Genomic DNA, 22,217 nt, shown 5'->3' on the forward strand with positions numbered 1-22,217 from the left:
ATTCAGGGGCGGCCACAGACTCTCAGGCCAACCTGGCCCAGGGCCCCACCGCCCTCCCAGCCTACAAGTCTATGCCCACATCCCATCTCAGCTGGGCCCTGGCAGCGCAAACCCTGTCCTTGTGTCCTCTCCCTGCAGGCCCTTGGCAAGGGTCTCTCTAAGCCAGCATTTGCTGCTCCTCCCTGCTCTGGGCTGGGAGCTGCAGATCGTGAGCCCTCTTTACCTGGTTACCCGCAAGAAGAATGATTTCCACTGGGGCCTTGAACAGCAACAAGCCTTTGCTCAGATCAAGCAGGAGATCACTCATGCAGTAGCCCTTGGCCCAGTCAGGACAGGACCAGATGTGAGGAAGGTGCTTTACTCTGCAGCTGAGAACAATGGTCTGTCCTGGAGCCTTTGGCAGAAGGTGCCTGGGGACACTCGAGGCCGACCAGTGGGATTCTGGAGCCGAAGTTACAGAGGGTCTGAAGCCAACTACACTCCCACAGAGAAGGAGATCTTGGCTGCCTGTGAAGGAGCTCAAGCCACCTCAGAGGTGATTGGCACAGAAGCACAACTCCTCCTGGCACCCTGACTGCCAGTGCTGGGGTGGATGTATAAAGGAAAGGTTCCCTCTACCCACCACGCCACCGACGCCACATGGAGCAAATGGACTGCCCTCATCATACAGCACACCCATATTGGAAACCCAAATTGCCCTGGGATTTTGGAGATAATTACAAACTGGCCAGAAGGTGAAAACTTTAGTCTCACAGATGAAGAGGAGCAGGAACAAAGTGACATGGGCTGCAGAAGCTCCTCCGTACAACCAACTGCCAGCAGAAGAAACACACTACGCTCTTTTCACTGACAGTTCCTGTTGCATCGTGGGGATGAACCAGAAGTGGAAAGAAGCAGTATGGTGAAGTCAGGGTCCTGATAAGAGAGGGTTAGACTAGACAAACGCAGATACGACCAGTATGGTTAATTCTACAAAGTCTGTTTATTATGTGCAGTGCGGCTACTTATATACTATTCTACATTGTTTATACATGTAACAACTCTTTCATTGGCACACAAGAGAGGAAAGAATGTAAACATACATTGTTTGGTTTACCCTTAAGGTGGCTTACACTTGCATGCTAACAATTCTATTCAGTGACCTTCGACACCCTATTATCTTTCCCAAACACCTTAATACCTAATTCTAACTGTACCACAACTAACTAAGAAATTTTTGCTGTGTCATAGGCCTTGGGCCCCAACTAGGCCTCAGCCAGGCCTCAACCAGGCCTCAGTTAGGGTAGTTCAAGAAGGTCTAAATACACATCATGCCCTCCTTTCCTGAGGAAATCCGTAACAGTATGGAGCCCCACACAGGTTGCAAAAGCAACTGAAGGAGAAGGTGGATCGAGTCAACTGGTTGAACTCAAAGCTGTTCAATTGGCCCTGGACAATGCTGAAAGAGAGAAGTGGCCAAAGCTCTACCTCTACACTGATTCATGGATGGTACCCAATGCTCTGTGGGATTGGCTGGAAAGGTGGAAAAAGGCCACCTGGCAGCATAGGGGAAAACCAACCTGGGCTGCTGATGGATGGAAAGACATTGCCACTCGGGTAGAGAAGCTGCCTGTAAAAGTCTGCAATGTGGATGCCCATGTCCCCAGGAGTCAGGCAAATGAGGAGCACCAAAACAATGAGCAAGTAGATCAAGCTGCAAAGATAGAGGTGTCAAAGATAGATTTAGATTGGCAACACAAGGGAGAGCTGTTCTTAGCTCAATGAGCTCATGGTGCCTCAGGTCATCAGGGCAGAAATGCCATCTATAAGTGGGCACGACACTGAGGGGTGGATCTCACCATGGACAGTGTTTCTCAGGTTATCCATGACTATGACACATGTGCTGCCATCAAGCAGGCCAAGCGGGTGAAGCCCCTATGGTATGTTGCGCGGTGGACCAAATATAAGTATGGAGAAGGCTGGCAGATTGACTACATCACCCTTCCCCAAACCTGCCAAGGCAAACACTATGTGCTGACCATGGTGGAAACCACCACTGGATGGTTGGGAGACCTACCCTGTGCCTCACGCTACTGCCCAGAACACCATCTTGGGCCTTTAAAAGCAAGTCCTGTGAAGACGTAGCACCCCTGAGAGAATCAAGTTGGACAATGGGACTCATTTCAAGAACAGCCTTATAAACACCTGGGCCAGAGTACAGGATCAGTACAGTATTGGCATTGCATGGATATGTCACACCCCTTTTCATGCACCAGCTGCCCGGAAAGCTGAATGGTGCAATGGAATACATAAGACTACCCCGAAGGCACTTGGCGGGGGGACCTTCAAAAATTGGGAAATCAACTTAGCAAACACAACCTGGATGGTCAACACCCGAGGGTCTATCAATCAAGCTGGTCCTTCCCAGTCTGAACCCTTGCACACAGTGAATGGAGATAAAGTCCCTCTGGAACACATAAAAGGTATTTTAGGAAGGACTGTTTGGATTAACCCCATCTCAGGCAAAGGCGAACATGGATTGTTTTTGCTCAAGGACCTGGTTACACTTGGTGGGTAATGGAAGAAGATGGGGAAACCAGTTGTGTACCACAGGGAAACATAATCTTAATTGAGAATTTGGTGTAAGGGTTCATTGTTTATCTATCTATCTATCTATCTATCTTAGAGTTTATTGATTTAGGTATGATGCAGATGGTAATAGAATAAGGGGTGGATAATGTCTTGGGTTATGTAACCAAAAAATGTCTATTCTATTTTTCCATCTGCTGAAACTGGTTAGGGAGATATGGAAACTGACAGTGGTCAGAACATGGATTCTTAGGCTCCAGGCAGAATCTTGAAGCCTGTGGGAAAGCCGAGTACAGAACTCTCTCAGTCTGGCCTGGGAAATCATAAGGAGGAACCTAAAACAATCCTTGTAGATATCCTCCTCTTGATATCCTCCTCCTGAGTGTTTTTCCAACTTGTTTGCTGGTAGAGATATTTACAAAAAGGTGGTGTGCCAAATGACCAATCATATTCATTGTACCAAAACACTGTATAAAAAGAATCTTTAACTTCAATAAACTTTGCTATAAGCCCTCCGAAGAACAGGAGTTCTACAGGTTGTTACATGAGCCATCCTGAATCATAATGATAAGGGAGATGTTTTTTTTATCTCTTGCATAACCCATTCCACATAACTCCAGGGAGGTGGGGATGGGTGCCTTCTGACGGACCGGCTGTGAAAAACCAGGTGGGGCAGTGTTCCTTATCTCTTCCACAACCAGTCCACCCTCCAGGGGTATATCTTCTGTTAATGTGCCATTTTAAGGCTCACCACATGAGGAAAACACTACATCATCCCATTGTGAGATGCTCCATCCAGTGGGAGGAGCCAACCATTCCTACATAGATAAAAACGGAGAGTCAGGAAAACCAGGTATCCTGGCTTTCCAGGACTGGGAATGGGATTGGGAATATGGGAATGGGACAGAGAACATGGAAACAGCAACCAGAGAGAGAATATGGGATAGGGATTAGAAAGGTGGGATGGGATTAGAAATGGGAATACAGGAATGACACTGGGAACTGGAATATGGGAACGAGACAGGGAATATAGCAATGGAAATGCGAAACCTGCAAAGGGACCAGGAATATGAAAATGGGAAGAGGGCAGGAAATATGGAACTGGGAATATGGGAATGGCAACCAGACAAAGAATATGGGACAGGGAATGAAAACGGGAATGGGATTCAGACTGGGATGGAAGCAGGATAGGACCAGGAGTGGGGTGAAATGGAAACGGCCAGGGGACAAGGGGAGTGACAGCGGGGAGATGGGGATCCTGGACAGGGGACACAAAGAACCAGGGGACATGGGGACAGTTCTGGAGAAGGGGGTCCTTGATCAGCTGCCACAGAACCTCAGCCAGGCTCTCCCAGCACAGCCAGAGCCACTCAGCCTGGGGAGCCAAAAGTCCTGAGCAACTCCAAATCCCTGCCAGGAACCCTCAACTCCCTTGCAGCCAGCATCCCTCACATCCCTTACAAGATCCCTCCATGTCCCCATGCACGTCTCAGTTCAAAATCTTTATTTTTACCCTGGTTGTAGGTGTTTTGAAAGGACAAAGAGAAATGAAAAGAAAAACCAAGTACCCACAGGTAGCCAGGAGGATGTGGAGCCCCCAGCCAGTGTCTTCCCAACATGGATCACCAGCACCACAGATCACCAGGGCACAGACCAAACGGGGGGTCACTGGGGATCATCCAGCACAGATCCTCCCATTAGAGATGGAGCTGGAGCAGTACACGAAGCTCTTCCCGCACTTGGGGCACTCACAGGGCTTCCCTTAGTGGTGGGTCCGTTGGTGTCTGGTCAAGTGAGAGCTGCTGGAAAAGCTCTTCCCACACTGGGGACACTTGTAGGGTCTCTCCCCGGTGTGGATGCGCCGGTGGCTGATGAGGTGAGAGTTTTGCTTGAAGCCTTTCCCACAGTCGGGGCAGGAAAAGGGTCTCTCATCTGTGTGAATCCGCTGGTGCAGGAGGAGATGGGAACTCCTCTGAAACCTCTTCCTGCACTGGTCACACTCGTAGGGCCTTTCTTTGGTGTGGCTCCTCTGGTGGACAATCAGTTCAGAACTCTGACTGAACCTCTTCCAACACTCCCCACACTCATAGGGCCGTTCCCCTGTGTGGCTCCGCTGGTGGACAGTCAGGTGGGAGCTCTGGCTGAAGGTCTTCCCACACTCCTCACATTCATAGGGCCGTTCCCCTGTATGGCTCCTCTGATGGGCAACCAGGTTGCAGCTGTGGCTGAAGCTCTTCCCACACTCAGGACACTTGTAGGGCCTCTCCCCAGTGTGGACGCGCTGGTGGGTGACAAGGTTGGAGTTGCGATTGAAGCCCATCCCACAGTCGGGGCAGCGGAAGGGCCTCTCATCTGTGTGAGTCCGCTGGTGCAGGAGAAGATGGGAGCTGGTCTGAAACCTCTTTCTGCACTTATCACACTCGTATGGCCTCTCTCCAGTGTGGCTCCTCTGGTGGACAGTCATGGTAGAGCTCTGGCTGAAGCCCTTCCCACACTCCCCACACTCATAGGGCCATTCTCTCGTGTGGATTCTCCAGTGGCTGTTCAGAGAGCATCTCTTGCTGAAGCTCTTCTCACATTTTGAGCACTTATGGCGCTTCTCCCCTTCATGAAACTGCTCAGGGAGCCCCAGCTCTGAGCTCCGGCTGCCTCCCTGACCCAGGGTGGATCTTTCCTCCTCTGATCCCCGTGATCTGCTTTTGCAGCCCCTCTTCGGTTGGGATCTCCGGGGCTTTTCATCCCCATTAGATTCCTGAAGCCTGGAATCACTCAAAACAGCCTCTTTCACGAGCTTCTGCTGCGGGAATTTGTCCTCCCTGGACTCCATCCTCAGCTCCTCGTCTGCGGGAGGAATGACAGGGAGAGGATAGGATTTGCCTGCATGTCACAGTGAAGGGGAAGGAGATCCTCTCAATGCAACCTTGGCAGGATAAGGTTGGCAGCAGGGTTGTCCTACAGAGAGGGGGAAAGGGCCAGTGACTTCCTCCTCACCTACCTGGGGCTCCTGGGACATCTTCCTCGCGGCCTCCTCCTCCTCCAGCAGGCTGAGGTTTGGGAATGGGAAATCCTGCTTTCGGTGAGAAAACATGGGCTGAGTGTATTGGCCTTGATGGTGCCGCTGCCCAAGCGCAGCTGCACAAGTCAGCGCCCCTTTCAGCCTCGGGGGGCCCGGACCCCGCTCATCTCCAGGCTCTGCCCGCCGGGACCGGGCCATCGCCACGTGGGGCCCGCCAAGATCCCTCCAGGGCCATTTCCGGCCGGGCTTTGGGGTCATGTAAGATCCCAACTTCCCCCGGCCCGCACAAAACCCTCCCGGGAACCCTCCCGATGGATTTGGGGCGAGCTCCCCCTCCCCGCTCACCTGCGGGTTCCGGAGGGGGCGATGCTGCCGGAGCCGGGGGAGCTGCGGAATGAGCGGACGGGCAGAGGAATCGCGTGGCGTTTGTGCTGCTGCTCCTCCTCTTCCTCTCGCTCCTCCTCTTCCTCCTCCTCTGTCCCTCCTGTTCCTGCTCTTACTCTTCCTACCGCTGCGGTCTTTCTCTTTCCCTTTCCTTGTCCTCCTCCTCTGTCCCTCCTCTTCCTCCCGCTCCTCCTCCGCTCCCAGCCCGGCCCGGGCGGTGCCGACACCCAAAAGCAGCCGCGCTCTGCCCTGGGTGGGGGTCCAAAGCGTCCCCGCCCCGCGCGGCACTGGGAGCGATCCCGGGAGCAGCGGAAAGGAATTGGGAGCGCTTTCCCTCCCAGTATGGCTCTTACTGGGAGCGCCGGGAGGGAACTGGGAGGAAACAGCGCCCCCACGCGGCTGCATTTTCCAGCACCGAAGGGACAGGGACTGATAAGAGACTGAGAGAGCTGAGCTAACTCCTGGCAAAGACTCTCAGTTTTGCCATCTCTCTTTGGAGCGGTGAGAGGTTTTATTGTTTCATATTATTCATTCCTTATGCTTGTGATCAGTTTGTTTGTTAAATAAATAGTTTTTTCCACTTTTCTCTGAAGGAGTTATTTTCCCGGACTGGCTGGCGGGAGTAGCTGTTTGGGTTTGCTCTCCAAAGGAACCCCTTTCAGAGGTTTCCTCCCAAATTTTTCCTAAACCAAGACAATACGTTTTTATTAGCGCCCAACTGCATGGCTCAAAAGAGTAGAAAAAACTTGTATTGATTATTGATTACATTTTGGTTGTACTTTATGTAGAGATAAAGTAGTCAGTAGCCACGTTGTTCCTTAAATTCCTAATGTCTCAGAATAGAGTCCTTGCTGTGTTTCTGTTCCCTAGGTTTCTTTAAAGTTTTAATACCTTTCTAGTCTTTAAGTTTGTTTTCTTATCCAAAATTAGCTCCAATGTTGTCCCTAACACATAGCTTTTACACTAGAAGTGCACAAATTAAGATTGCTATTTTGTTGGGCTCAGCGATCTTAATTTATAAAAAGTTTATAAAAGTACTGGACTTTGTGCCAGGTATATTTGGTTTATAGTTTCTTTGTCCTATCCTACGTCCTAATTCCAGCAGCATGTTTTAAAGATTTATAAATAATTGCACCCACTTTGTTAGAAGAGAAATAAAAAATAAAACTTTTCAGTCTTTCCTGTCCCTCTTATCTTTTAAATCAGTTACATCACTTTTGGGGAATGTTCAGTGTCCCCTAAATGTTAAAGATACCATCTTCCTAGTATTTCATCTGGTGAGCTTCCTCTATATAGTTTACAACTTGTCTAAAGTGAGGTCTAAAATTTTCAGAAGGGCTGATGAGACCCCTAACCCAGAAGTAGACCCAGAAGTAAGTCCAGGTGTGAAAAATCCTGAGTAGTGCCAAAAATAGAAAGATATGAGCCAAACCCTGAAGAAATATTCTAACCCTATAGCCTAGAACTTTCCATGTGAACACGTTCAGAACCCAGCTGAGGTGGAGAAATACTTGAAAAAGAAATACCAGGATAATTCCAAAACCAAAAGGATTATTGCAATAAGCTAAGCCCTAACATATACTTACCACACATTGCTAAATAAAGTAAAACAACAAATAAAGGCAGGAGGGGGGGGGGGAATCAAGAACTACCCCAGTCTCAAACAGCAACTAAAACAAACAGTAAGTCTAAAACACTGGCAGTCGCCCCAGCAAAAAAACACACACAAATAACTAATCAACCAATAGACAATAATACAAATAAAACCCCCTCAATACCTCCCAACAACACCCAATCAAAAGCCAAACCAACCAACACAAAATCAAAAGCCCAACCGAATAGCACAACATCAAGAACCCAACCAACTAACCCAAACCCAAAAACCCAACCAGCTAACACAAAATCAAATACCACTATTGAATCCTTTTTCCTGAAAGACCTTCAAAGCCTAAAAAAAAATTACACTTAACAACCAAATAAATCAATAATTAGTTAGTCCGTCTTTGAAATGCTGCAAGTAAAGCTATAATTCTAAACAGCACTAAAACAAAACATTTAAAATCCCTGTCACATAATCCAGTTATCAACCAAAAAAAATTTTAAAAACTACCCCTTGCACTCTCTAAAAACAAATCCTGAAAAATGTAGCACAAAAATATCTGTATACAGACAATCTCTATATGCAACAAACCAAATAAAAAACCATAAAACAAAAAATTCAATGCTTTAAAAAAATAGCAGTAACAAAAATTGTCTTCTCAAATAACCTAAACACTAAAAGCCCAAACTTAGTACCATGTACACCCATAATATAACAAAAACTTGTACAACTTGAACCACAAAAATACTCTTCTACTTTAACAATAATAAAACAAAATAGCACAAAACCCCCCATACTAAATATAGCAAAAAAACTTCAACCATATACAGATGCTGTGCATGGCCCAACACATGGCAAAATCAGCTATAAATACCCATCTGCAAAAATTAAAAGACAAAATTATAAAAACCCCATACACTCAAAAGCAAAAGTAAAAAAAAATTAAAAACTTTCTCCGAATCTCAGTAGTACAAGCCAAAAATTCTTGCACCAAACACAAACATTCTCGAAACAAAAAGAAAGGGGGCATCCCACAAAGTAAGCTGTAGTCCCTCCTGTGTAATTATTAAAAAATAAAATAAAATAAAATAAAATAAAATAAAAAATCTACTAATAATCTAGCATAACGGCTGCATAAATTATTAAACAGCAAAACTCAAAAATAAAGTTCCACTAAAAAAAAAGTAGCTCCAGTTACCCAAAAACAAAAAACAAACAACCAAGCTTTAAAAAGCCCTGCCTCTAGCCAGGTAGAGGCTAGAAAAAAACGTGTTTTTTTAAACTGTGTAAATTCATTAACCTAACATATTAAACCCACAAAAATATAAAGCCTTAGTTAACACTAGTGTGCAGCACACAGTACTCCCATCAAAACATGTAAAAAGCTCATCTATTTCTATTACTAATGTGACAAGAAAATCACAAAATTTTACTCCAGTAAAAGCTAATGTTAGTCTAACTAAAAATAAGTTTACAAAGCACCCTATTGTAACTAGCCCAGAAACCCCATACATTTTAAACATAAACTACCTCCAAAATAAATATTTCAAAACCCAAAAAAACTCAAATAAGCATTCAAAATAGCAACTGTAAAGACAAAAGGTGTTAAAGAATTAAACATCTTGCCTAAACTATCAAAAACCCCATCTGCTGTAAAACTTTTAAAATAAAAAACCACAAGTGCCAATTACCACTTCAACAGTGCATCAACAACTCAAAATACTGTAATCCCCACCCACAAAATAATCCATAAGCTAAAGAACCAAAGAATAATCAGCAAAACCCACTCACCCTTCAACAGCCTCATCTAGCTGGTGCATAAATCTAAAAAAAAAATAAAATTATAAACTATCGTACCTTAAATAAAGTAACACTACTATTAAATACTGCTGTGCCAAACATATTAAAGCTCCAGTATGAGCTGAAGTCCAAAACAACAAAGTACTACATCACTATTGACATTGCCAATGCGTTTTTCTCTGTTCCTTTAACAACAAAATGTGAACCTCAGTTTACCTTTACATAAAGGGATGTGCAGTACACCTAAAACCAACTGCCCCAAAAGTAAAAACACAGTCCTACCATCTGCCATAAACTAATTCAAACTACACTTAAAAAATGGAAAACTCCAAAACATCTACATTACATTAATAACATCATTGTGTAAAAAGACACTGCAGCTGAAGTATTTTTAAAAAAAATCGTCCAAATTCTCCTAAAAGCTAGTTTTCCTATCAAAAAAAGCAAAGTTAAAAACCTGCTCAAAAAATTCCGTTCCTAAAAATTAAGTAAAAAAATAGCATCAAATTCCCACTGATGTCATCAACAAAATCACAACAATATCTCCACCAATCAACCAAAAAACCCCACAAACTTTCCTAGATACCATAGGCATTTGAAAAATACACATTCCTGAATACAACCAAATTGTGAACACTCTCTACCTAGATACCCACCAAAAACCCACTTTCCACTAAAACCCTAAACACCACACCTTTACCCAAATCAAACAAAAAATCAATCATGTAGTAGCCCTTAACCCGATCAAAACAAAACCAAATGTAAAAATCGTGCTGTACTCCGTAGCCAAAAGCCATAATCTGTCCTAAAACTTTTAACAAAAAGTACCTCAATAGACTCAAAATCAACCACTAAAATTCTAAAGCCAAAGCTACAAAAAATCTAAAACCAACTACACTCAAAAAAAAACCCCAAAAAACAAAAAAAAAACACAACCACCAAAACCAAAACCAAAACCAAAACCAAAACCAAAAAAAAAAAAAAAAAAAAAAAAAAAAAAAAAAAAAAACACCTCCACAACAACAACCAAAAAACCAGCCTATTAATAAATCCAAGCTGCCTCAAAAGTAATAAACACTAAAACATAACTCCTCTTGGCACCCCAACTACCAATACTAAAATAAATGTTCAAAACAAAAGTTCCCCCTACCCACTCTCATCATACATTGTGCCTGTATTAAAAAACTAAAACACCCTAAAGTTTTAAAAATAATTACAAAGTAGCCTGAAAGTAAAAACTTTAATCTCACAAATAAAAAAAAAAAAAAAAAAAGAAAAAAAGCACAAAAACAAGTAACACATACTAAAAAAGCTCCACTGTACAACCAACTACCAGCAGAAGAAACATGTTACGGTGTTTTCGCTGACAGTTCCTGTTGTATCGTAAAAATAAACCAAAAATAAAAAGCAACCATATAAAACCCCACACAACAAGTTGCACAAACTACCAAAAAAAGAAAAAAACAAAGAAACAAAGCAAGAAACAAACAAACAAACAAACAAAAAATCAAACCAACTTGCCAAACTCAAAACTGTTCAATTAACCCTAAACATTACTAAAAAACAAGTAACCAAAACTCTACACTAATTCATAAATAGTAGCCAATACTCTATAAAAATAGCTAAAAAATAAAAAAGGTTAATTAACAACGTAAAAAAAAAATTTAAGCTGCCAAAAAGTAAAAAAAATTGCCACTCAAATAAAAAGCTACCTGTAAAAATATACCATAGAAATACCCATATCCCCAAAAATAAAACTAATTAAAAGCACCAAAACAACAAACAAATCAAGCTACAAAAATTAAAATGTCAAAAAAAATTTAATTAGCAACACAAAAAAAAGTTGTTCCTAACTCAATAAGCTCATAATGCCTCAAGTCATCAAAACAAAAATACCACCTATAAGTAAACACAAAACCAAAAAATAAATCTAACCATAAACAGTATTTCTCAAATTATCCATAACTATAATATATGTACTGCAATCAAGCAAGCCAAGCAAAGAAAACCCCTATAATATAGCAAACAGTAATGTATGAGTATAAAAAAGCCTAACAAATTAATTATATCACACTACCCCAAACACATCAAAGTAAGCACTACATGCTCACAATAGTAAGAGCCACCACAAGATAGCTAAAAACCTATCCTGTGCCTCATACTACAACCCGTAACACCATTCTAAACATTAAAAAGCAAATTCTTTAAAAACATAGTACCCCGAAAAAAATTAAATCAAACAATAAAACTCATTTCAAAAATAACCTTATCAACACCTGGGCTAGGGAACATAGCATTAAATAAGTATACCATATCTCCTACCACAGACCAACTACTAAAAAAATAAAAAAAATCAATAAACTATTAAAAACCGCCTTAAAAACATTAAATAAAAAAATCTTTCAAAAATTAAAAGCAACATCTAACAAAAACCACCTAATTAACACCCAAAATTCCACCAACAGAGCAAGCCCTACCCAGTCTAAACTCCTCCATACAATAAATAAAAATAAAATTCCTGTAGTACATATAAAAATTTGTTGAAGAAAACAGTTTAAATCAATTCTACCTCAAATACAAACAAAGCCAGCCATAAAATTGTTTTTCCTCAAAAACCAAGTTATACATAGTAAATAATACAAAAAAATAAAACAACCCAATGTATACCTCAAGAAAATCTGATTGTTAAGTAAAAACCATGTATAAATGTCACCTTTTGTTAAATGTCACTGCCATTGTCTGTATATAGCTATTTTTTTGTGTTAATATATGCACATATAATATATGTGTTTGTAAAGTTAAAATTCAATTAGTTTTAGTAAGCTGACAATATAGTAATAAGGAGTAGAATGTCCTAAAGTGACTATAGTGCTTGTACCCCCAATCATCTGTTCTGTGTGTGCTGTGTGTTTTGTACCTTTAAAACTAGTTCTAAAAGTGAAGCAGAAAAAGTACGCTTTGTTTTAAAAAACAGCGTTCACTCCTCTGCATCTTCTCTTCTTCCTCAGGACTGTGTGTGTTCGTCAAATACACAGACATCGGCCAGAAAAAAGGGTTTTTTCCTTTTAGTTATTCTAACTAGCTAAGACAAAGAAGCTTCCTAGACTTTTTATTTCCTTTTCCTTAAAACAGTTTAAATCTACTGTGTTGGTTTAGCACAGATGCTGAGGTGGCTTCAAAACCAAAATAGCCAAGTGCATGCAGGGATACACCTCTGGGAAACACACGGCCTTAAAAGTTAGAAAGAAGGCTGAGATGACTCTCTTTTTGTTCAGTCTTTACAGGAGGCAAGGAGTCCCAGCTGTCTCCCTTGGAGGGGGCCCGCCTGGCCCGGTGACTCCCAGGCCAGGGCAGTTCCTGGCTCCTGGGCAGACACAGACACCAGCTGCCTGCTTTGCAGTTAGAGATGCCCATGCAAACATTTTGGGTTTCTATGTTCTGAGAGGTGTCATGGCCTGCACAGCAGTGGGTGGGCCTTCAGTTTAGCACTCTTTGTGTCTAGAGTTGACCCAGGAATGTCCCATGGTGGGGACCTCCTTTCGTACAGTCACTTTCATACCGAGACCAGACCTGGAGTGTGGGGAGCAAGCTCCAGATACAAGTACCACCCCCTCAAACCACAGAGTATTGAAGTATCTCCTCAGGAGTGCCAGAGGAAGGGGAAATTTGGACTAAAGGTGGACACAGCAACACCCTAAGAAGCCCCAAATTGTCCATCTGCCCTCCCCAAACCAGCCCATGTTCACCCCCAAAATGGCATCAACCTGGCCCATAACTTTTGCATGGGTCGGGGGTCATGGGGGAGGCATCAGGACCATCCCCCTCTTCCCCCCCATGTTTTAGCAGCTCCGTGCCCAGCTGGGAGGAGGAGCAGGGCTGGGTGTGCAGGGGCGCTCTTTGTTGGAAATTATATGTCTTTTAAAATTTTCATAATTTAAAATTCATCCCCCTATAACCCATCAGCCCCCAAACTATCCCCATCACCCTCCACTCATCATCATTATCCCAAAATTCACCACCCTCCACCTATCATAACCCCAAATTCATCACACCCCACTCATCATAACTTGAAAATTCATCACCCCCCATCATCATGGTCACCCCAAAATTCATCACCCCATAACCCATCACTGCTCAAATCATCCCCATAATCCCCCAACCCATCATAATCACCCCAAAATTCATCACTCTCACCCCTCTACATAACCCTCACCTATCACCCCATAACCCATGACCCCCAAGCCATCCCCAGAACCCTTCACTATCACCCTTTGTTAGCCGAGGAAAGAACACACAATCGCGAAATTGTATGCAGTGCTCTATTTCAGAGCTCTGGAAGCCGGGGGTCCAGGACCCAGATCTCAGCTTGTCCAACATGCTAAATGGTTACAATTTTATACCTTTCTTGTTACATAAGGATTCGTGTTAATCATTAAACCCCATTGTTCCATTGATTCCATCCCGAGGAACAATGGTCTGTGTGATTCTTGCTCAAGATTCTGCTTGGAGAAAATAATCATATTTAGTTACCAAACTAATATCACAACTGACAATTCTACCATGCGTCATATTAATGATTATATCGGTACAGATCCTCCTGACCTAACTTTATTCTTTGAAGTCTGTGTTCTACCAGAGTTCCCCCTTTCTCTCCCCCTACCACCTGTGCAAAGTTATGCTTTATACTTCATTTAATTAAAACGATAGCATGGAATAACATCCTGGTTATAAGTGGAGCCGATCCCTGTTCTTGGGCCCTTGCTATTTCAGAAATCAATTTAAGCCTATGCTATCACCTTCATCCCAAAAGTCATCACCCCACACATAATCACCCCAAAATCCACACCCCACCCTGTGACCCCCATCCTGTACCCCCCCACCTGCCTCATCCTCTGTCCCCAGCTCCATTCTGGCTCTGCTGTTGTCGTGTCCCCTCCTCCTGTCCAAGGAGCACAGGTAGTGCTGCAGGGGTGGCCTTGTCCCCTCGGGTCCCCTTGTGTCCCCACAGCTCCTTGGGTGCCTTGGAAGGGGCAGAAAACGCCCTCTGGAACAGTGGCCAGTGCGTGCTGGCCTTGGAGACACCCCTGTCACCACTCCTGTCACCATCAGTGTTGGGGTGGCTGTAGGAGCATTTCCAGCCCTGCAGCCGTGCCCAACACCAGCTCCCTGGGGACCCCCCGCCCCTTTCGGGGTCCCCTGGGGGGGTGGCGGTGGTCACGGTGCCTCATTGTAGGTCTTAAGTAGGGCAGGGGGCTTGGAGGTGGCTGGGCAGACTTCCATCTCCATGTGTGTGGAGGGGAAAGAGTTGAGTTTGGGGGGTTTAGGGGGTGGATTTGTGGTTGGTGGGATGGGGGAGCTGAGTTTGGGGGGCTCAGGGCATAGATTTGGAGTTGGTGGGATGGAGGAGTTGAGTTCAGGAGATCCTTCGGCTGGATATGGGGATTGTGGGGTGGGAGGAGGCATTTTGGTGAGTCCAGGGGTTGGATTTGGGGGTGGTGAGATTGGGAGAATCATTTTGGGGACTGAATTTTGGAGTGATGGAATAGAGGATATTAATTTGGGGGGTGGGGGGGTGGGGGGGGGCAGGGGATGGAATTGGGTGTGGGGGGGGACACGCCTAACCTGGCATCCCCACCTTGAAGGGCCCCTATTTGTGGGGACCTAAATCCCAGAGGTGGCTATGCCCAATCAGGGCTCCCAGTTTTTCTGGTTCTCCTGCCCAGCCAGGGGGTATCCACCCAGTGGGTGCCCACGCCAGCCCCCTGAAGCCCCCAGCCCTACCAAGGGCAGAGGGACAGGGGACAGAATGACAGGCTGCCGGGGGATAGGGTGAGACCTGCCCCACCACACTCGTGCCCTGGGTGCAGGTGGGACCAGAGGCATTTCCATCACTCACGAACGACACATCAGGGGACAATGCCACCGCACCTGAGGAGACACTCCCATCAGAATGTGTCTGGTGAAACCCAGCACGGGGCCATGTGACCCCGCAAGAGACACTGACTCTTGCCCTGTCCCCAGCATGTCCACAGGAGTGGTTGGGGTCCCCTGAGCACACTGGACATGGCACACCTTGGTGACTGTAACTCGCTTCCAGGCCACTTGTCCCCTGCTGAACAAGTTCCCCATCCCACCCTGGTGGGGGTGCCAGTGGGGACGTGGTGGCAGCAAATGCATCGGGCAGCGCTTTGCCATGGCTGAGATGAAAGGTGCTGGTGACACTGTGCTGGCACAGCTGGTAGTGTTTCCCAGTTCATGTCCTCATGCATGTCCATGTCCCCCATGACCCACCCGTGTCTGTGTTCCCCACATGTCCCCATCCATGCCTTAGTTCAACATCTTTATTTTTATCCCAGTTTCAGGGCTTTCAAAGGGATGAACAGAAACCTTTCATTTCAAGGCCAAAACAGAAGGATTTATGTGACCCTGCTGGCAGAGCATCCACCTGCTTCAGTGAGTGGGAAGAACCTTTTTTGGAGGGGTTTCCACCCCACTGTCTCCACAATCATGTGTTTTGCCCCAGTCCATGCCCATTTGATGTGGAAGATGCCCACGGGTCAGAAAGTATTGAAACAATGGATTTATGTTGGAGAAGACCTCCAAGACCATTCAGCATTGCTTGATGTCACCAGAAGATGCAAAAAGTGATTTTTCTGGGGTCAGAAGCCAACAAATCTGCTCTTCACAATGCATTCCTGATGTTGGCCTGCAGATGTGTCCAGGAGCCCACAGAGAGCCAGGAGGATGTGGAGCCCCCAGCCAGCTGTCTTCCCAACACAGATCACCGGCACCAGGGATCACCGGGGTGTTGCCCACCAGGGGTCACTGGGGATCATCCACTGCAGATCCTCCCATGGGGGATGGAGCTGGAGCAGCACATGAAACTCTTCCTGCACTTGGGGCACTCGCAGAGCTTCCCTCAGTGGTGGGTCTGTTGGTGTTGGGTCAGGTGAGAGCTCTGTGTGAAGCTCTTCCCACACTGGGCACACTTGTAGGGCCTCTTCGCAGTGTGGATGCGCCGGTGCCTGATAAGGTTGGAGTTCCGATTGAAGCCCACCCCACAGTCGGGGCAGCGGAAGGGCCTCTCATCCGTGTGAGTCCGCTGGTGCTTGAGGAGATTGGAGCTGGTCGGAAACCTCTTCCTGCATTTATCACACTCATAGGGCCTCTCCCCGGTGTGACTCCTCTGGTGGACAGTCAAGTGGGAGCTCAGGATGAAGCTCTTCCCACACTCCCCACACTCGTAGAGACCGTCACCAGTGTGGCTCCTCTGGTGGGCAACCAGGGTGGAGCTCCGGCTGAAGCTCTTCCCACACTCCCCACACTCGTAGGGCCGTTCCCCCTTGTGGCTTGTCTGGTGGCGGGTCAGATGGCAGCTCCTGGTGAAACTCTTCCCACACTCCCCACACTCGTAGAGACCGTCACCAGTGTGGCTCCTCTGGTGGGCAGTCAGAGTGAAGCTCCGGGTGAAGCTCTTCCCACACTCCCCACACTCATAGGGCCATTCCCCTGTGTGGCTCCTCTGGTGGGCAGTCAGGGTTGACCTCTGGCTGAAGCTCAAACCACACCTGAGACACTTGTAGGGCCGTTCCCCGGTGTGGATGCGCCGGTGCCTGACCAGGTTGGAGTTGCGATTGAAGCCCTTCCCACAGTCAGGGCAGCGGAAGGGCCTCTCATCCGTGTGAATCCGCTGGTGCAGGAGGAGATTGGAGCTGGTCAGAAACCACTTCCTGCATTTATCACACTCATAAGGCTGTTCCCTCATGTGGCTCCTCTGGTGGATGACCAGTTCAGAGTTTGACCTGAAGCCCTTCCCACACTCCCCACACTCACCGGGCCATTCTCCCATGTGGGTTCTCCAGTGGCGGATCAGGAGGAATTTTTTCCTGAAGCTCTTCTCACATTTTGAGCACTTGTGGGGCTTCTCCCCATCCTGAAGCTGCTCAGGGACCCCCAGCTCTGTGCTCTGGCCGCCTCCCCAGCCCAGGGTGGTTCTTTCCTCCTCGGATTCCTGTGATCTGCGTTTCCAGCCCCTCCTTGTGTGGGATCTCCGGGGCTTTTCCTCCCCGTCTAATTCCTGCACCACGGAGCCGCTCAAAACAGGATTCTGCCCCAGGGATTTGTCCTCCCTGGTCTCCATCCTCAGCTCTGTGTCTTGGGGAAGAACAACAAGGAGAGGATGTGATTTGCCTCCGTGCCAGAAGGAAGGAGAAGGAGATTGCCACAGTCCAGCCCCGCCAGGACAACATTTGCTACACAGTTGACCTGCAGCCCGGGGCCAGGCTGGGCTGGGAGATGGAGCAGGAGAGAGGGGAAAAGGGGCACTGAGTTCCTCCTCACCTGTCTGGGCGTCCTGGGCCATCTTCCTCTTCCTCGCCGCCTCCCCCTCCTCCATCGGGCCAAGGTTTGGGAATGGGAAATCCTGGTTTGCGGGGGAAAACACGGGCTGAGCTCGCTGGGTTTGATGGTCCCGCTGCCCGGGTGCAGCTGCACAAGTCAGCGCCCCTTTCAGCCTCGGGGGGCCCGGACCCCGCTCATATCCCGGCTCCCCCACCCCTCCAGGCTGCCGGGGGTCCTCCGGCTCCGGAATCGCTCCTCTGCGCTCTCCCCGCTCCGGGGCTCCTGCGTTCCACCCCGGCTCTCCCGGGGATCCCCAAACCCGATATCGCCCCTCTGCCCGCCGGTACCAGGAGGCCGCCACGTGGGAACACCCAAGATCCCTCCAGGGCCATTTCCGGCGCTCCGCTTCCGGGTTCTGCAAGATCCAAACATCCTCTGCCCCGCTAATAAACGCTCCCGGAGACCGTCCCCCCGATGGAGCTCCCCCTCCCCGCTCACTTGAGGGTTCCGGGGGGCGATGCTGCCGGAGCCGTAGGAGCTCCGGCCTGAGCGGGCGGGCGGGCGGGCGGGGGAATCGTGTGGTGTTGCTGCTGTTGCTCCTGCTGCTGCTGCTGCTCTTCCTCGCGGTCGTCCTCTTCCTCCTCCTCCTTTGTCCCTCCTCTTCCCGCCGCTCCTGCCTTTCCTTGTCCTCCTTCTCTGTCCCTCCTCTTCCTCCCGCTCCTCCTCCGCTCCCAGCCCGGCCCGGGCGGTGCCGACACCCAAAAGCAGCCGCGCTCTGCCCTGGGGGGGGGTCCAAAGCGACACCGCCCCGCGCGGCACCGGGAGCGATCCCGGGAGCAGCGGGAAGGAATTGGGAGCGCTTTCTCTCCCAGTATGGCTCTTACTGGGAGCGCCGGGAGGGAACTGGGAGGAAACAGCGCCCCCACGCGGCTGCAGCCTGCGCTGGGCGGGGCCAGGCCCAAGGGCGTGGTTATGCAAATACAGGAGAGATCGCGCGCTGTGATTGGCGACGTGAGGGTCGGAGCGATGGCGGCGGAGTGCGGTGAGAGGGGACAGGGACCGGGAATGGGGACAGGGACTGGCAATGGAACTGGAAATCAGACCAGAGATGCGACTGGGACTGGGGATAGGAAACGGGGACTGAGAATGGGATCCGACAGGGGACTGAGACTAGGAATGGGACCAGAAATACGGGACCGGGACTAGGAATGGGGACTGTGATCGGGAATAGGGGACAGGGACTGAGAATTGGATCGAGAATGGGGACAAGGACCAGGCATGGGGCCTGGAATATGAGACAGGACCAGGAATGAAGACAGACCACGAATAGGTGACACGGACCAAGACTGGTAGCAGGAATGGGACTGGGATTGGGAATAGGAAACAGCAACTGGGATTGGGACCAAGAATGGGGACAGGGACCAAGATTGAGACCAGGAATAGGAACAGGGTCCGTGAATGGGGACAGGGACTGGGACTGCGACCAGGAATCTGAGGGAGGGACATGAATTGTCACCTGGGATGGGAATATAGGAACGGGACAGGAGCAATGGAAACAGGAACTGGAGATACAATATGGGATGGGGATTAGAAAGATGGGACCGGGATTGGAAACGGGAAGACAGGAACAGGACTGGGAATATGGGACCACAACAGGGAATATAGAAATGAAAATGTGGGACCAGCAGGGGGACCGGAAATAAGAGAACGGGAGCAAGGCAGGGAATTTGGGACTGGGAATGAGACTATGAATGAGATCCAGATTTGGATGGGAGCAGGATGGCACCAGGAGTGGGGTGGCCTGGGAACGAGCAGGGGGCAAGAGGAATGACAGCGAGGAGAGGGGGATTCTGAATAGGGGACTGGAAACTGGGACATGGGGACAGTTCCAGGGCAGGAGGTCCTTGATCAGCTGTTCCGGGACCTCCGCCAGGCTCTCCCAGCGCAGCCAGAGCCACTCAGCCTGGGGAGCCCAAATAGCTGAGCAACTCCCAAATCCCTGCCAGGAACCCTCAACTCCCTCTCCCCCAGCATCCCCCACATCCCCTGGAAGATCTCCCCATGTCCCCATCCATGTCCTTGTTCAAAATCTTTATTTTCACCCTGGTTTGGGGTGTTTTGAAAGGACAAAGAGAAATGACAAGAAAATCCAGGCCATAGGGGGCCAGGAGGATGTGGAGCCAGCTGTCTTCCCAACACGGATCACATGGGGTCTGCCCACCGGGGTCACTGGAGATCATCCAGCACGGATCCTCCCATGGGCAATGGAGCTGGAGCAGCGCACGAAGCTCTTCCCGCACTCGGGGCACTTGCAGGGCTTCCCTCAGTGGTGGCTCTGTTGGTGCTCGGTCAGGGTTGAGCTCTGTGAGAAGCTCTTCCCACACTCAGGACACTTGTAGGGCCTCTCCCTGGTGTGGATGCACCGGTGCCTGACCAGGCTGCAGTTGCGGGTGAAGCCCTTCCCACAGTCAGGACAGCGGAAGGGCCTCTCATCCGTGTGAATCTGCTGGTGTAGGATGAGACTTGAGCTGTTCCGGAACCTCTTCCTGCATTTATCACACTCATAGGGCCTCTCCCCAGTGTGGGTCTTCTGGTGGTACATAAGGTGGGACTTCGACATGAATCTCTTCCCACACTCCCCACATTCATAGGGCCGTTCCCCAGTGTGGCGTCTTTGGTGAACAATCAGTTCAGAATTCCACCTGAAGCTCTTCGCACACTCCCGACACTGGTAGGGGCATTCCTTGTTGGCCGTAGAGCCCTCGTGGCTCCTCTGGTGGCGGATCAGGTGGCAGCTCCGACTGAAGGTCTGCCCACACTCCCCACATTCATAGGGCCGTTCCCCCGTGTGCACCCGCTGGTGGATGATCAATTCAGAATTCGTTTTGAAGCTCTTCCTACACTGCACACACTCGTAGGGCCGTTCTCCTGTGTGGATTCTCTGGTGGGCAATCAGAGTGGAGCTCTGGCTGAAGCTCTTTCCACACTTGGGACACTCATAGGGCCGTTCTCCTGTGTGGATGCGCCGGTGGGTGATGAGGGCTGAGTTGTACTTGAAGCTCATCCCGCAGTCGGGGCAGCAGAAGGGCCTCTCATCCGTGTGAATCCGCTGGTGCCTGAGGAGACAGGAGCTGGTCTGAAACCTCTTCCTGCATTGGTCACACTTGTACAGTTGTTCCCCCGTGTGTATTCTCTGGTGGCTGATCAGGTGGGTTCTCCGGCTGAAGCTCTTCTCACATTTCAAGCACTTGTGGGGCTTCTCCCCATCCTGAAGCTGCTCAGGCACCCCCAGCTCGGTGCTCCAGCTGCATCTCTGGCCACCTCCCTGGTCCAGGGTGGATCTTTCCTTCTCAGATCCCCGCGATCTGTGTTTGCAGCCCCTCCTTGTGTGGGATCTCCGGGGCTTTTCCTCCCCGTTGGATTCCTCTGCTGTGGAGCCACTCAAAACGGCCTCTTCCACAAGGTTCTGCTGCGGGGATTTGTCCTCACTGGACTCCGTCTTCAGCTCCATGTCTAGGGGAGAAAGGAAAAGGAGAGGATGGGATTTGCCTCCGCACCACAGGGAAGGAGAAGGAGATCCTCTCAGTGCATCACCAGCAGGATGGCGTCAGCAGTGAGGTTGTCCTGCAGCTGGGGGCCAGGCTGGGCTGGGAGATGGAGCAGGAGAGAGGGGGAAAGGACCACTGACTTCCTCCTCACCTGCCTGGGGCTCCCAGGCCATCTTCCTATTCCTCGCGGCCTCCTCCTCTTGCAGGACGCCAAGGTTTGGGAATGGGAAATCCTGGTAGGGGGGTGGAAAGAAGGGCTGAGTGCGTTGGGTTTGATGGTCCCGCTGCCCAAGTGCAGCTGCAGAAGCCAGCGCCCCTTTCAGCCTCGGGGGGCCTGGACCTGGCTCAGGTCCCGGCTTCCCAACCTCTCCAAGCTGCCGGGGGTCTCTCGGCTCTAGCATCGCCCCTCTGCGCTTTCCCCGCTCTGGGGCTCCCGAGTCCCACCCCGGCTCTCCCGGGGATCCCCAAACCCGATATCGCCCCTCTGCCCGCCGATACCGAGCGGTATCTCCACGTGGGACTCCCCAAGATTTCTCCAGGGCCATTTCCGGCTCGGCTTTGGAGTCCTGCAAGATCCAAACATCCCCAGCCCCGCAAAAAGCCATGCCGGAGATCCCCCCGTCAATGGATTTGGGTCGAGCTCCCCCTCCCCGCTCACTTCCGTGTTCCAGTGGGGTGCGATGCTGCCGGAGCCGGGGGAGCTGCGGCCTGAGCGGGCGGGCGGGCGGGGCAACCGCGGCCTGGTCCTGGTGCTCGTCTTCTGCCTCCTCTTCCTCCTCTCTCCGTCCTATTCCTGCTCCTCCTCTTCCTAGCGCTCCTGCCTTTCCATGTTCTCCCCTTCCTCTGTCCTTGCTCTTCCTCTCGCTCTTCCTCCGCTCCCAGCCCGGCCCGGGCGGTGCCGACACCCAAAAGCAGCCGCGCTCTGCCCTGGGGGGGTTCAAAAGCGGCCCCGCCCCGCGCG

General features: G+C 49.2%; 3 protein-coding genes across 3 annotated transcripts; all 3 read right to left on the reverse strand.

Annotated features, from left to right (window-relative positions):
* Window positions 1–994: 994 nt before the first annotated feature.
* Window positions 995–6,315, reverse strand: LOC310921777 (uncharacterized protein). Its single transcript, XM_083882007.1, has 3 exons — window positions 5,930–6,315; window positions 5,564–5,635; window positions 995–5,409 (listed from the first exon to the last, which is right to left on the reverse strand). Exon 3 carries the CDS (start codon window positions 5,393–5,395, stop codon window positions 4,331–4,333), a length of 1,065 nt encoding a protein of 354 aa, XP_083738133.1. The 5' UTR covers window positions 5,396–5,409; window positions 5,564–5,635; window positions 5,930–6,315; the 3' UTR covers window positions 995–4,330.
* A 9,385-nt stretch (window positions 6,316–15,700) lies between these two features.
* Window positions 15,701–18,258, reverse strand: LOC310921652 (uncharacterized protein). The gene is made up of 3 exons (XM_083881835.1): window positions 18,207–18,258; window positions 17,709–17,790; window positions 15,701–17,522 (listed from the first exon to the last, which is right to left on the reverse strand). Exons 2-3 carry the CDS (start codon window positions 17,761–17,763, stop codon window positions 16,288–16,290), a joined length of 1,290 nt encoding a protein of 429 aa, XP_083737961.1. The 5' UTR covers window positions 17,764–17,790; window positions 18,207–18,258; the 3' UTR covers window positions 15,701–16,287.
* A 1,558-nt stretch (window positions 18,259–19,816) lies between these two features.
* On the reverse strand, window positions 19,817–21,978 carry LOC310921678 (uncharacterized protein). Its single transcript, XM_083881878.1, has 3 exons — window positions 21,915–21,978; window positions 21,408–21,489; window positions 19,817–21,221 (listed from the first exon to the last, which is right to left on the reverse strand). The coding sequence occupies exons 2-3, from the start codon at window positions 21,427–21,429 to the stop codon at window positions 20,032–20,034; spliced, it is 1,212 nt and encodes a 403-aa protein (XP_083738004.1). The 5' UTR covers window positions 21,430–21,489; window positions 21,915–21,978; the 3' UTR covers window positions 19,817–20,031.
* Window positions 21,979–22,217: the final 239 nt, after the last annotated feature.

This window comes from Zosterops lateralis (genome assembly GCF_965231275.1).
Source record: "Zosterops lateralis genome assembly, chromosome: 36".
NCBI classification, from domain to species: domain Eukaryota; kingdom Metazoa; phylum Chordata; class Aves; order Passeriformes; family Zosteropidae; genus Zosterops; species Zosterops lateralis.